The 15,197-nt window shown below is 42.6% G+C and overlaps 1 protein-coding gene across 1 annotated transcript in view; it reads right to left on the bottom strand.

Annotated features, from left to right (window-relative positions):
• Positions 1–15,197, bottom strand: part of PAPPA2 (pappalysin 2) — a 292,528-nt gene that overhangs the window by 77,941 nt on the left and 199,390 nt on the right. Inside the window, exons 14-16 of the mRNA XM_081493669.1 lie at positions 7,557–7,728; positions 4,008–4,185; positions 2,408–2,621 (exon numbers count right to left, since the gene is read on the bottom strand). Coding sequence (XP_081349795.1) covers positions 2,408–2,621; positions 4,008–4,185; positions 7,557–7,728 — 564 coding nt within the window. The remainder of the gene's footprint in view (positions 1–2,407; positions 2,622–4,007; positions 4,186–7,556; positions 7,729–15,197) is intronic.

Here is a 15,197-nt window from a genome sequence, read left to right on the forward strand (position 1 = left end):
TGCTGGGGCGGGGAAGCTGGTGGAGTCAGAGACGTGGATGCAGTAGAAGCCCATTGTCTCGGGTAGGGGGAAGCCTCACTCTTCCCAATGCAAAGCTCAGCCATGGGCCTGGGGAGCTAGGAAAAAATCCCTCTGCCCTGAATTCCTCCTGGTCCCGAGACTGTTCTCTCTCCCTCTAGTCTTTATTGCACTGTTCTGCATACCCCTGAGTTGGCTGCCGGTGTGAGAAAAGGGAGGCAAGAAGAAAAGAAAAGAAAGCAAGAAAACAACAGCCTTCGGGGTTGGCTGTAATGCCATTCTCACTGGAAGATGACCTGGGCCCTCCCTGCCCATCAATGTATGCTGATGCAAATTGATCTAGACCCTATGACCAGAACATGCAAATGTGTTTTTGGTTGTCAAAAGCTGTAGACTGTACCTGTTAGAGTCACTGAACCAGAATGCTGCTTCCTATGAATTTTTCATCACTATTATTCATGTTCTAATTAGTCTGACTCATGCCTTGGGCTAAGATGATGAGGAGGGGGCTCCCACACCCAAATATTATCTTGGGTTTTCTCAGAAGTGAAAGGCTCTGGGCGAAGCCAGTCTCAATCCGTCCCATACTGAGATGGCTGGATGTAGACTCGAGAAGGGCAAATGGAAGCCAGAGAGTAAGCTTCTTGATTTTCTTCTGCTTCCTTAGAAAATTCGAGTTTACAGTTGAAGTTGATATCTCCTGGAATTACTGGTAATGCCATGGCTGGGATTTTGTCAGTCCAAAAAAAAAATCTTTAAAAAGAATACCTACTATGGTAAGATTTTGAACTAAGTCCTAAATAAGTAATAAGACATAATCTATGCTAGGAAAATAATAGTTACAATTTACTGAGTGCAAGGAGTTTCTTCTTTTGAAAGTTTTTTGCTTGTTTTGTTTGTTCAGAAAATGCTTCTTCTTCTTTTTTTTTTTTTTGAAACCATTTATTGAGCATTTAGCACAAGTCAGGCACTGAGCTGTACATTATTGTATTGCCTGTGAGCTCTGTCATATCCAACTCCATGGAATGTAGCCCACCAGGTTCCTCTATCCATGGGATTTCCCAGGCAAGAATACTGGAGTGGGTTGCCATGCCTTCCTCCATGGGATCTTCCCAACCCAGGGACTGAACCCACATCTGTATTGCAGGCAAATTCTTGGCCTGCTGAGCTATTGGGGCTGAGTATGTATTATCTTGTTTAATCCTCAACTGAGCACTTTGGTGTGGGCATTAGCCCCAGTTTACCAAGGAGATGAGACCCAAAGAGCTCAGTAACTTGCCTGAGGTTACTCAGCTAATAAAATGGGTGACAACTGGGATTTGAACCCCAGCACAAGTGTCTTCAAAACAGTTCCTCTTAAATTATGCAGCAAAGCTTTTATTCTTTCTGGTCCGCCATGCATTTAGAAGAAAGGTCCTCTTGATTTCTGGGGTTAAGAATGTATACACACAAAGTCCAGGAAGGATAAAGCAGAAACACTATAATTACAATAGTAATAGATAATATGTATTGAGTTTTATGTTTTAAAAATAGATTTACTAGACTTCCCTGGTGGTCCAGTGGTTAAGAATCTGCCTGCCAATCAAGGGAACATGAGTTCGATTCCTGGTCCAGGAAGATTCCATATGCTGCAGAGCAACAAAGTCCATGAGCCTCAACTACTGAGCCCATGCTTTAGAGCCCATGCTCTGCAACAGGAGTCACTGCAGTGAGAAGCCAGAGCACTGCAATTAGAGAGCAGCCCCCACTTGCCGCAACCAGAGAAAGACTGAGCACAGCACTGAAGATCCAGCACAGCTAAAAATAAAATTAAAAAAATTAATTCCCTGACTCAAGTTTTATACATATTAATTTACTTAGTTCCTACATTATTATTATCATTATCCTCATTTTACAGATGAGAGACTGAGACAGAGAAACTTCCCAGCATCATATACCTAGTAAGAATCTGAGTTGGAGATCATCCTAGGCAATTTCTGCCACAGCCACAGTTTTAAACTTCCAATGGGCCTGATGATGATGTTCTAGGACAGAGTTGGATTCAAGTGACGTGTCTACCACTTAAGAAGCTCCTAACACTTACTTTCAAGGAAAATAATAATTTGGGCAGAGATTCTTTTAAAACACACCAAGATGAGACTCTGGAATCTGCGATAGGAAAGCATATCTTTACAGGAAGCATATCTGGCCAGCCTGCCTGTCCTGACCGGGGAACACACTTGTGCAGTCGAAGAGAGATTATATAGAAAAACAAACACAACAAACAGTGGACTTCACAGAAGGTCTTAATGTTATTTCCAACACAATGGTCTCAGATTTGCAAGTGAAAGAACAGGAGCAAGGTACAAGGGTAGAGAGCACTGCAAAGACCAGGAATGTTTCAACTTACTTCCTGACTTTATTCTCTGTGCTTCCCAGCACGTAGTAGCCTGGTTTGCATTCATATCTGCAGGTAGAGCCCACATCGTGGTTGCCCTGGAGGCAGCGAGGCTGGAGCAGGTTGGCATTCGGGATAACAGGTGGAGCATCACATTCCAACTTGCAATAGGCTTCAGGGAGAGACCAGAGCCCGTCTTCAAGACAGGTCAGCCACGGGCTCAGTCCTGACTCCAAGAAAGAGAAGCACAGGATGCTCAGAACAGAGAGTCCAAAAATAAAATACAAACAGAAAGAACAAAGACCTGTCAACAGACCTTCATTCTTGGTAAGTCACAGTATTGTTCGTGGAGCAGCTTCTCTAAAACATCAGATCAAATGTTTATCCTTTATCTTTCTACCCACATAGCATCTACTGTGCTCTCTCGTGCAGCATAGAGGTCAGAAAGCTAGTTCTTGACCTGAATGAAAGAAGGGCTACCAACCAAATCCTTACCTCACTTCCTCACTACAAATAATAAAAATAAAGTAGTGACAGTATCGTGGAAAGGATTATAATAATACTAGATGACACTTTTATAGGGCTCATTACATGCCAGGCACTGCTGTAAGCATTTTACATGTATCACTTGTGTAAACTTCAAACCTCAAACAACCCTGTGAAATAGACACCATCATTATCCCCTATTTTGCAGATGAGGAAATTGAGTTTAAGTAAATTGTCCAAGCTAGTAAGGGCAGAGGCAGGGTTTGAACTCAGGCAGTTTGATACAAACCTCTGTACTTCAACACCATACGCCATACGCCTCAGTGGTTTCTCCGAGTTCAATCTATGGACACCCCATAGAGTAGTATCACCAACCCACTTCAGGTTTACTAAATCAGACTCTGTCAGCATAAGCCTAGAATCTGCATTTATAACAAGTCTGCTGGATCACTGTTGGGCACACCTAAGTTCAAGAGGAAGAGCAAGATGCGGGGTCAGAGGGACCTCGCTGGCAATTCAGTGGTTAAGAATCTGTGTTTCCGAGGCAGGGGGCATGGGTTCGATCCCTGGTTGGGAAACTAGATCCTACATGCTTCAGGGTGTGGCCAAAATAAATTAAAAAAAATAAGTAAAATAAAATAGCCTATTCTCACGCTCTCTTAAACAACAACAACAAAAAGATTTGGGGTCAGAAGAAGCTCTACCACATCCTCATCTCTCCCTAGCAGTACAGCTCATACAACTGTGCTCTCATTGCTAAAATAGGACTAAAGGCACCTAACTCATAGGAGGGTTGTAAATATTAAATTTAAAAATGTGCATGATAAAGGGTATCTGAATTATTAATACTCTCAGAAAATTGTTAGCTGGCTTTACTCCAGAGGACATAAACTCAAATAAAAACAGGAAAGTCTCAGTTTCTTTCTTCAATGAGATCTTGAGTTAGGGGCAGCCTTCCAAGTGGTTGAGACAAGGTTGTATTGCCTTTTGCTTATCAAAAGAGGGTGCTTCAGCAGAGTCAGATGGGAAGGTCACTGGAGTAAAGAAAAGATCCCCAAAGAACCCCCCTCCAAGAGAGAGAACCTGAAGAGAACTTGCATATAACTCCTGCTTGGCCAGACAATACCTTGAAGCTTGGCTGGTGGGACACAGGAGATAGAGCAGCGTTTCAGAAAGTTGGTTCCCTCTGAGCAGGAGAAGGTTGCGTAGTTCACCAAAGATGCGTCGGGGACACCACAGTCAAGGGGCTGGCAGCTCACAGCCCGGTCCCAGTGCCCAGAGGAACATGTGAGCAGAATTTCCTTCTAGAAACAGAAAGTTTTCTGTTATCAAGATCACACAAAAAGGCTTATCAAAATAGCTTCCAGGCTTCAGCAGAGTCCTGATGATTATTTGTGCAAATATTCACAACAGACAAAATGCTTTTGCCTCTCTCCCTCTTTACACCTTGTTGTCTTAATGTGCAATTTCACAATACCCAGGTACATCGCTGATGAAAGGCACATGTGAGCATAAGGGAGTCATTAAATGAAGATGCCCCTCCAGGCCAACTCTTGGCTCTGCTCACACACTTCTCCAGATGGCTCTCCACCCTTCTCCACCCTGCTGTGTGCCCTGGGACCTTGGCCCTTGTGGACTTCATGCCTTTGACTTGGGTCTGCTGTAGCACCCAGGGCAACACTGGCAGGAGACTGAAGAGGGAGAGAAGCAAGGGAGAGTGGGGTGCTGATTCTTGCTACTCTCTCACTAGGGGTCGCTGTAGGGTGGCTTCCCCCTTTGGCAGAGCTCTTCACATACCTGCTGCACTCTCTTCTCATGCGTTCTGCTAACTGCCCCCTACAGTCAACTCTTTAGGTCTAGAGGGGATATCACCCTTTCACCCTGGGATTCTGGACCATCTCCTTGTCATTTCCTATATCCTGCCCCCACTTTTATCAGCAGTCCCTTTACTGAAGTTCCTCAAATCGCCCCCCTTTGAGCATTCATCTGTTTCCTGCTGGGACCTTTACTGATAAGCTGCCTGATAATGGTACATAATAAACATAATTATATCCTCTGAGAATGGTGCCTAGTCTTTAAGAACATCTGAGAATTAATGCATATGAGGCATCTTCCAAACTCTGTAATTAAATTTAAGAGATTCCAGCCATTTCCTTGGGGCTTATGGCTTATGTAGAGGGCCCTAGAATTCATCACCATGAAACAAATGAGGAGACTTTTTTTTGAGCACTTAGAAAGTCCAGGTACTTTACTAAGTTTGGATAAACAAGTCCCTTAAGGAGCTACCAGCAGAGCTCATCACAGGTTGAAGCAGTGAATCAGAAAATATCTGAAGTGGTGAGAATGGAAAGAATAAAGAGAGAGAAGAAGGGAGGAGAAGAAGTTAAAAAGGAAAATGTGGGAGATGCATTTTGGTTATATCTTACTCTCTTCTATGATGATTTGCGAGAATATAATACAAAGAATGCAAATCATAAAGTGGAAAACATGGACCAAGAAGAAAGAGAATACGAATTGTTCTACTAAATAACAGCAACATCATATATGCATGCTTATTTTGTGGTGGTGAGACAGCACTACAAGGGCTGGAGAAGGGATTGCCCATCTTGGGTAGGAGGGAGAGTGTTTGCGGGGAGATTCACATAGTAGATAACTCAGGAACTGGTCTTTGAAAGATGAGCAAGACTTCCCAGGAGCAGAGGAGAAGCAAGGAGAAGAAAGTTTCAGAGTGAGGGGAACAGGATGGGCAGGCACTCAGAGACCTGGACACTCATGGCTTGTTGGGTGAAAAGCATCACCATAGTGGGTTACCAAAAGTCAAAGAGAAAGAGGGGAGATTCTGGGGCTCAGCCAGCATCCCACCAGGAGACCACAGTGGCACCAAAGCCAAAGGTAAAATGACTGGTGAAAGCACCTGTCACCCCTGACACCCACTCCTGCCTGGCTGCCCCTCCGTCCTTCCCAATGTTCCCAGGTTGCCTGCCAGAAGGACTCAATTCAAAGCCAGACACATTTTTCTGGTTAGTTTCAGTTTTTATGTCAACAAAAAGCAGATATCCCTGCTGTCTTGTGATCACGAGCTGGGATCATATCGTTTCTTTAGTGGGGCCAGGCTCGGGTGATGGGAGCGGTCAGCTGGAGAGCTGTGCTTGATGACTCCATCATATGACTGGCAAAGGGCAAGCTCCCACCTTCCTTCTCCCAACTTGGCCCCTACCACAATGCTCACAGCCTGGAAGACTGGCTCCAATCACAGCGATCACTTAAAGAATGTCTCTCAAACTCTGCATATACTGTCTGGGTTTTCTCCTGGCTCCAATAAGTATTGACTGTTCTGTTTTGAATTTGCTCCTAATTTTAATGAAATGCAAACATCATCTTTGCTTCTCTCTCCTTCTTTACCTAGCACACAAATGTATTCAGTTCCTACATTGTTTTTTTTCTTTCCATCTCTTTTCTAGTGTGAGTTAAGCTGAATTAAGGACAGGTAGGTGATAAGAGTTCTGCTTTTCTGACCAGAGCATCACAGACCAAGGAGCTGATGCTTAAAGGTATGTTAAAACGGTCTCTCTACACAGAACTCTCTTTAAGCCATCTGAAACCAAAGATTGTATCTTTAAATTCTGTGTCTAAGCAAGTGAAATTCCTCCACGGATCCATAATCTGCTCAGCAGTCAACTGGTACAAGATGAAAAACAATTTCAATCTTCCAAGCCATTGATACCTGACTACCAATCGTGCTTCCACTTGTCCTTCATCATACCTCATCTCCCTCATATTCTTCTCAAGCACTATTTACCTTTTGCCTAATGCATCCTGTCTCTCTATCATATTGTGCTCATGTGCTTTCAAATTTCAAATTCCTCTGTAGAATATGGAAAGCTTTCTAAAGGACAGAGGGAAAACAATTCTTAGTCGACAATACATCATCATGGTCATCATAATGGCAGCTTTGCAGAGAGCAAGGTGCCTATCATTTTGATAGAAGCTTATGAATTATTTCTACTCAGTCATCAAAACAGCCCAAGGACATAAATACCTCTGATCTAACTATTTTACAAACGTGGAAACAAACTTAAAGAGGTTGGCATGTTTTGCTTGTCTTTACCTAAAATTACACACCTAATAAACAGAGGAGTCAAATTTCATTCCAAGTCTGTCTCCCAAACCATGCTCTTCACTAATATATTCTACTACCTTCAGACCACCTTGAAATCCTGGAAATGGTGCCATGGTAGCTTACAGAAATTTGAAAAATTCAGTCAAAACTAGAATCTTGGTGTAAGTCCCACATTAGTAACAGAAGAAAGAAAATCATAATTTTTCCTCCAGTATTCTTATAAGGAGGGTCAGACTTGGGGGAACAGGCAGAAAATGGACCACAAAAAAAGCTGATTGCATCCTATCTTGCCTGCAAATTTTGGACAGGTCTAAACTGTAACATTCTCATCTTGAAGCTAAAAGTTGGGATCATAATTTGTTACACTTCTTATATATTCCTACATATACCTTGCATTTGTATAAATCCATGCTTCTCCTTGCTTGTTAGAGTCCTCATTTTTCCTTTCAGATGATTTAAAAACACAGGCCTTTCCTCCATCTAGCCAGGAGGAGGAGCATGCATACTGTCCCTCCCCAGGGGCTTGGTCCTGATGACCACAGATTTCCAACTCACCTGCATGGGCCTGAGGTACTGCCCATTGCTGGCCTGAAGGGCAAACCCCCTCTGACAGGTGATAGAGCACTTCATGTGACCCGGGCCACCAGAGGTACAGTTCACCACATCCGCATGATCAAGCAGCAATGGCACACAGCTGCCCTGCTCCCCACAGGGCTGAAGGACACAGCTGGAGATGACAGAAGCAGAAGTATCTTACATTGACTTGCTGGGCAGCAGCAAAGGCTTTGCCTCTCCCTTTGAGAAGGGTCTCTAAACCAAAGAGAACACTTTCTTGAAAACCTACATGAAACTCATCACTTCCTTCTTGTGACCTGGAATCAAGCAACATAAAGTAAACAGGAACAATATCAGCTACCAAGCGATTATGAACCAGCTTTCTATGGATATTCCAGGAGGAGATAATGATGATATGACAGGGTGGGGAGAGTGTCACCAGAGCTCTGGATGGCATAGAAGTGAATAGATCAGAGGGTAATCCTCAAAATATTTCACAGCCAGTACTTCTGAGCCCCAAACAATCAGAACAGATGCAGGGCAAAGATCAGGAGTGAATTCTGGAGGATCCTGGTTGTATCAGGCAGAAACCTTTTTGTTTTTCCATCATGGGTTTGTCTCAAGGGGCCCTGTAGAACAGGTGTTTGAGCTGGCAGAAAAAGCAACATTTATTTACTGATTGGCATGGAGTATTTTTTTAAACTTTTTATTTTGTTTTGGGGTATAGCTGACTAACAACCAACATTGTGATAGTTCAGGTGAACAGCGAAGGGACTCAGCCATACGTATACATGTATCCAGTTTACCCAAAATCCCCTCCCATCCAGGCTGCCAAATAACACTGCGCAGAGTTCTATATGCTATACAGTAGGACCTTGATGGTTATCCATTTTAAATATAGCAGTGATGTGGCACTAGTGGTAAAGAACCTGCCTGACAATACAGGAGTTTTTAAGAGACGTGGGTTCAATCCCTGGGTTGTGAAGACTCCCTGGAGAAGGGCATGACAACCCATTCCAGTATTCTTGCCTGGAGAATCCCATGGACAAGAGGAGCCTGGCAGGCTACAGTCCATAGGGTCACAAAGAGTTGGACATGACTGAAGCTACTTAGCACACACGCACACATATACCACTGAATATCAACTCTGGCTTGGAAGAAAAGTTATGACAAATCTAGACAGCATATTAAAAAGCAGAGACATCTCTTTGCTAACAATGGTCCATATAGTCAAAGCTATGGTTTTTCCAGCAGTTACATACAGATGTGAGAGTTGGACCATAAAGAAGTCTGATGCCAAAGAACTGGTGCTTTCAAACTGTGGTGCTGGACAAGAGTCTTGTGAGTCCCTTGTATAGCAAAGAGATCAAACCGATCAATCATAAAGGAAATCAACTCTGAATACTCATTGGAAGGACTGACGCTAAAGCTGAAGCTCCAATACTTTGGCTGCTTGATGCAAAGAGCTGACTCATTGGAAAAGATGATGCTGGGAAAGATTGAGGGCAGGAGAAGGGGGTGATAGAGGATTGGATGGTTGGATGGCATTACTGACTCAATGGACATGAGTTTGAGCAAACTCCAGGAGATAGTGGAGGACAGGGAAACCTGGCATGCTACAATCCATGGGGTCACAAAGAGTAGGACATGACTGAGCGACTGAACAACAAATCAGAAATTGAGCCCATGACAGAAAGAAGAAAAAACTCACATATATCAAATCCCTGTCACATGCCTAATATTGTGCAAGATGCTTCTAGGGCATCATCTCATCAGAGAAGAACTGCTGTCTGGGTCTCTAAAGCTAGTCACGTAGGGATAGGAGAGACAGTTAAACTCCCCGGGGTTCGAGGGGACCCTGTCAGGACCATAACAGCATCAAGGATGTGACAGATTCAAAAGAGGGTTACTCTTTTATCAAGACAGAGCCACAGAGATTAAAATTTAGAGCACTGCCCCCAGGCTGTGTGAATTTGAATCCTGGATTCACCATTTACTACCTGTCATATGGTTGAGTTATTTATTCCCCCGTGTTTCAGCCCCTTCCCCCGTGAGATGAGGACGATAACGGTGCGTACCCGTATGTAGCTATTGTTCCTCCATTCATTCTCTCTACCGCTCTACTGCAAATGGCCCACATCCCACACTCAATGGCCTGTTTTCTATGAGTCACCCACATGTTTTGGTTCCCCCATGTCTGTACCTTTGCTCAATTTACTGAACCTTTTAAAAGGCCTTCCCATTCCAAGAAGCCCCGCCAATATCTTCCTTCTTTGAATCTTGAAGGGAAACTAAAAAAATAACTTTTCTAACATTTCTTTTACTCTATCTGTATTATAGCCACGATTTTTAGTTAATTTATCCATTCTTTGATCCACAAGGCAATGAGTACACAAGTGTCTCCTAAATGCTGCTGAATCTCCCACTAGACTATGATCTCCTTGAAGACAAATACTGACTCCTACCCACTTTTGTATTTACCATACACCTCATTGTTGCAGATGCAACAAATGCTTGCTGAATTAAATATTTTTGTGTCATAGACATCAAAGCAAGTCAATGGCTATCAAAATGGTAAATTTGTTAAATTTTATAGTGATAGATGGGGATACGAAGTTAAAAAAATCATTATCAAACAATTATTCAACCATCTTGCCCTACTGCTTCATTCATTCACAAATATTTCCCAACCATTTAGTGCATTGATCTCAGTGCTGGGGATAAAATAAGTATGCCCTTAAAGAAGTCATAGTCTAGTGAGGGAAAACAGCATGATATTTTTTTATACTTTCTTGCTCATGATGTTTTTGCCAGTGGTGGTAAATCTTAATCAAAATGACTTTTGTGAGTCTCGTCATCATTCATTTGTTTTATTTGCTGTTGAATTCTATTAGAGGCCAATGACTTTTATCAAGGAACTGGGCAACAGTATAAGAAAGTGGAAAATAAAATGTCATTGAATTGCACTGAAATAATTGAGAATTGATTTAAAAAGCACTAGTCCAAGAAGTATGGATTTGATTTGAATATGCTAAAGTTGCTGCCTCTGATCTTGTACTCATGGGATTTAAACTATGTCAGTGACATTCTCATTTTTTTACCCATGCTTATCAGGCATAGGATGGAGAAATTGGAGTTGAGTGGTGTGCAGTAAATGTTTTTCTCCTGTAAGCCCTGATTATTCTCTGGGATCGTGTAATATTTCCTCAGACTCACTACATGGAGCCTGATGAAGGGGGGAATATATGAGTTGGGGGAGATGGATTCTTCAAATTCAACACTGCTAATTAGGTCTGCAATACAGGAAATAAAGCTTTGTCTCTGAGTCTTCATCCAGCCTAGCTGCATAAGGAATCTGAAACCTGATCATCCTCCAAGGAATGAGATGAGAACCCCTCATTAGTGATGTTAAACAACTCCAAGTTCCATAGATACTACACACCCTTGATATGCACAAAATGTAATATTTCTTCAGTGTGTTAAGCAGAGAGGACTGGAAAACAGAGAGTCATTAACAGTTCTGGTTCATGTCAGCTCACTGTCAGGAAATTAATGTGAAATAGCACGTGCTATTTTCCAATGACTCCATCCAATTCATCCTCAGTGTCATCACTGAGGACAAATACGTGCTGAGATAAGACACAAAACAAATACTCTGAATGAGCCTCCTTCCATCAAGATGGTGTTCCATTAACTATGGTTGCTATGACTACCTGTGTGAGAAGTCCATCAGCACTGGCAGCAAGGGAGGAAGAACAGGACAGGGGATCTTAGAAAAGGGGGAAAGTGGCATGAAATAAGACCAAGATAAAAAAAAGAAAAAGCATCAAACACAGACCTGTTTATGAAGTGAGAAATGGTTTTAGGGCAGCTGCTGCAAATTCTCTCACTAGCTTATATTTCCATTTGCTTCCTTTTTAAGGAATTTGTTTTATGAGGACGGTGTTTGTCAGGTCGTTAGCTTCTGATGGCATCTGGTACCAATTGTAGACTTCTCTGCCTTGCACTCTATCCCCAAAACCCCTTTTGCATTTCTCTTCCACTGCAGATACACTGCTTCTCTGAGTAAAGTACTGTATTCTCCATTTTCCCATGCTCCTGATACATTCTTCATCCTGGCTACTACTACATTAAGCCCCAATGTCATAATGATAATGTTGCTAGTAAACATAATGAGCCTTCAAACTTTTCAAAGGCTTTCTTCTTATGGTCTTTGGACACATGTCAGTGAAAGTGGTAGCAACAAAGCGTTACCATGCCCCAGAGAGATAGGGAGTTAGGTATTTATTTTGGTTTGACATACAAAGAAACTAAAGCTGTTTGGAGTCTGGCTAGAGGCCACACAGAGAGTCAGAGGAAAATCCTCAAACTGGAATGCTGAGCTCTCACTTCCCAGGCCAGCTTAGACCACCAGGCCATCTCCCTGGAGATGAGGTGGGTCTCCTGTTGCTTTCTTCTCCATTCAGGAGCTAACATCATTGGCCAGGATGAGCCAAGAAGTTCCTTAGCAGGGTGGCTGGGGGGGAAATGATGGATATATTTCATGGTTGTTCTTAGTTTTGAGCAGTTTACTTTTAAGTGATAGCAAATCAAATTAACGATCTCTGTCCAGCTGCCTTTGTCTGTAAGATGCCCTGTCAAGCCAGCTTCCTCCTTGGGCAACTACAACTCTTCCACCCATTTTTCTTTCCAGACCTTTCCTGACATCCCATCACAATGTGTTCTCAGGTAAGGATACCTGACTGGGATACACCCAGTCAGAAGTCAGACACGATTCACAGCTATTTCTGTTTTAATGGGAGACAACATTTGCAGACTGAAGAATGAGTTTTTCATGGTGGAATTTTAAGTCAATAGGCCCTTAGAAATTATACTACGTAGATGGTCCCCTTACCCATCCTTCCAGCTTTGCTCTCTGTCTCTCCACTTCCCCAATATCCCTCTATTCTTTCTCTCTCTTCTGGTTCTCACTCCCCAAAGTCATTGCATTTGAGGGTTTTAAAAAAAGCTTTCAATAAAGAAATCCTGTTGCAAAATGTATGTTATCCCTGGACTACCTCTTGCATAAAATCTAGGCACACTTCTAGCACTATCCTACAAAAATGAGGTGTGTGTTTCCTTTATCTTTGGGCCTCTGAATGATGCCTTGGGAAATCTCTGTTGGCAGAGTTCTGTTAAAGAATGGTCCTCATCTGTCACCAGGCAGACTTTGCCAACCATCACTGTATTTTTGACTCACTTAGGCAGCATTTAAAAAATATAGATACCCCGGATTTTCCCCCTGAGAGTTTGATTCTGTAGGCTTGTGGTGGGATCCTCACAGTGGTGATTTTATTTTACATTTCAAAGTTCTTGATGCTCATCAGGAGTGAAATCCAGCACCATAAAGATTCGGGTATATGTAACCTGAAAGATAAGTCAACAAATTCCATAGGCTAAGACTATAAAATAACAATACTGATTCCAGAAGGAGAAACTGGTCCACTGCTACATCATTGTGCTTTAATGTTTTCAGCTCAAATTATCACATGGGAGCCATCAGACAGATCAAAAGTATAAAACATTTCCCTAATTCTGAAGAAGCTTTCAATATAGTCAGAGAGAAAATAATTAAATCATGTGGTACCGATTATAAATCCATGGCTGTTTCAGAGATATTTTATCATTGAATATGATTTGACCTCAATAAATTAATAGAATTTGGAAAGACAAAAGAGAAATGCCAGCAAGTTATCTCCAATGCTTTCCAGACCAGACAGAACATAGCACAAAGCAACACTCTAAAAATCTAGACAAAAATCACCATTTCGCTTCCACTGAGAACTAAAGAAAATTCAGTAGGTGAGGGTCTCTTAATTCTGACTAACAAATTTAGAGAACCTATATGGAAAGTCCTGAATATTCATTGGAAGGACTGATATTGAAGCTGAAATTCCAATACTTTGGCCACCTGATGCAAAGAACTGACTCATTGGAAAAGACCCTGATGCTGAAAAAGATTGAAGGCAGGAGGAGAAGGGGATGACAGAGGATGAGATGGCTGGATGGCATCACCAACTCGATGGACATGGGTTTGAGCAAGCTTATGGCGGTTGGTAATGGACAGGGAAGCCTGGTGTGCTGCACTCCATGGGGTTGCAAAGAGTCAGACACAAATGAGTGACTGAATTGAACTGAACTGATATGGAAAAGCATCAACATCAATATTTGATGATAGGCTTAGAGGCAAGTTTCCCAAATCTTCTCCTACCTTCCAATGGTTGGTAAGGAAAGAGCATGGCTACCACCAGAAAGCAGACATCATTCTTGGCAAAGGGCAGACAGACTCACTAACAAATCTGCCATGAGCTGTCTTCTAGGGTATGGCAAATAAGGCACATTAAAAATTTTTCCACTGCCTGAAGCCACTAGAGGGAAGCTGGCTTCACTTCCAGCCAAGGTCCACATTTGGAAAGCTGGATAGCTCCTCAGGAATGGGCAAAGTCCTGGCTGTCCTGTCCACAGCTTCCTCACAGCTTTGGTGTAAAGTTCCCCTGAGGGTCTGAGCTACCCATGAGGAATTTCAGGAAGCTGCGACACTATTCCAGAGTCAGTCAGAATCAATCAGCTCAGTTTAGTTCAGTCACTCAGTTGTGACTGACTCTTTGCAACCCCATGAACCGCAGCAAGCCAGGCCTCCCTGTCCACCACCAACTCCCAGAGTTTACCCAAGCTTATGTCCATTGAGTCGGTGATGCCATCCAACCATCTCATCCTCTGTCATCCCCTTCTCCTCCTGCCCTCAATCTTTCCCAGCATCAGGGTCTTTTCAAATAGGTCAACTCTTCGCGTCAGGTAACCAAAGTATTGGCGTTTTAGCTTCAACATCAGTCCTTCCAATGAACACCCAGGACTCATCTCCTTTAGGATGGACTGGTTAGATCTCCTTGCAGTCCAAGGGACTCTCAAGAGTCTTCTCCAACACCACAGTTCAAAAGCATCAATTCTTCAGCGCTCAGCTTTCTTCACTGTACAACTCTCACATCCATACATGACTACTGGAAAAATCATAGCCTTGACTAGATGGACCTTTGTTGACAAAGTAATGTCTCTGCTTTTTAATATGCTGTCTAGGTTGGTCATAACTTTCCTTCCAAGGAGTAAGTGTCTTTTAATTTCATGGCTGCAATCACCGTCAGCAGTGATTTTGGAGCCTCAAAAAATAAAGTCAGCCACTGTTTCCCCATCTATTTCCCACAAAGTGATGGGACTGGATGCCATGATCTTAGTTTTCTGAATGTCGAGCTTTAAGCCAACTTTTTCACTCTCCTCTTTCACTTTCATCAAGAGGCTTTTTAGTTCTTCTTCACTTTCTGCCACAAGGGTGATGTCATCTGCATATCTGAGGTTATTGATATTTCTCCTGGCAATCTTGATTCCAGCTTGTGTTTCTTCCAGCCCAGTGTTTCTCATGATGTACTCTGCATATAAGTTAAATAAGCAGGGTGACAATATACAGCCTTGATGTACTCCTTTTTCTATTTGGAACCAGTCTGTTGTTCCATGTTCAATTCTAACTGTTGCTTCCTGACCTGTATACAGATTTCTCAAGAGGCAGGTCAGGTGTTCTGGTATGCCCATCTCTTTCAGAATTTTCCATAG

This window comes from Giraffa tippelskirchi, chromosome 5, assembly GCF_054371585.1.
Source record: "Giraffa tippelskirchi isolate mGirTip1 chromosome 5, T2T-mGirTip1v1.2.pri, whole genome shotgun sequence".
Classification (NCBI taxonomy): Eukaryota; Metazoa; Chordata; class Mammalia; order Artiodactyla; family Giraffidae; genus Giraffa; species Giraffa tippelskirchi.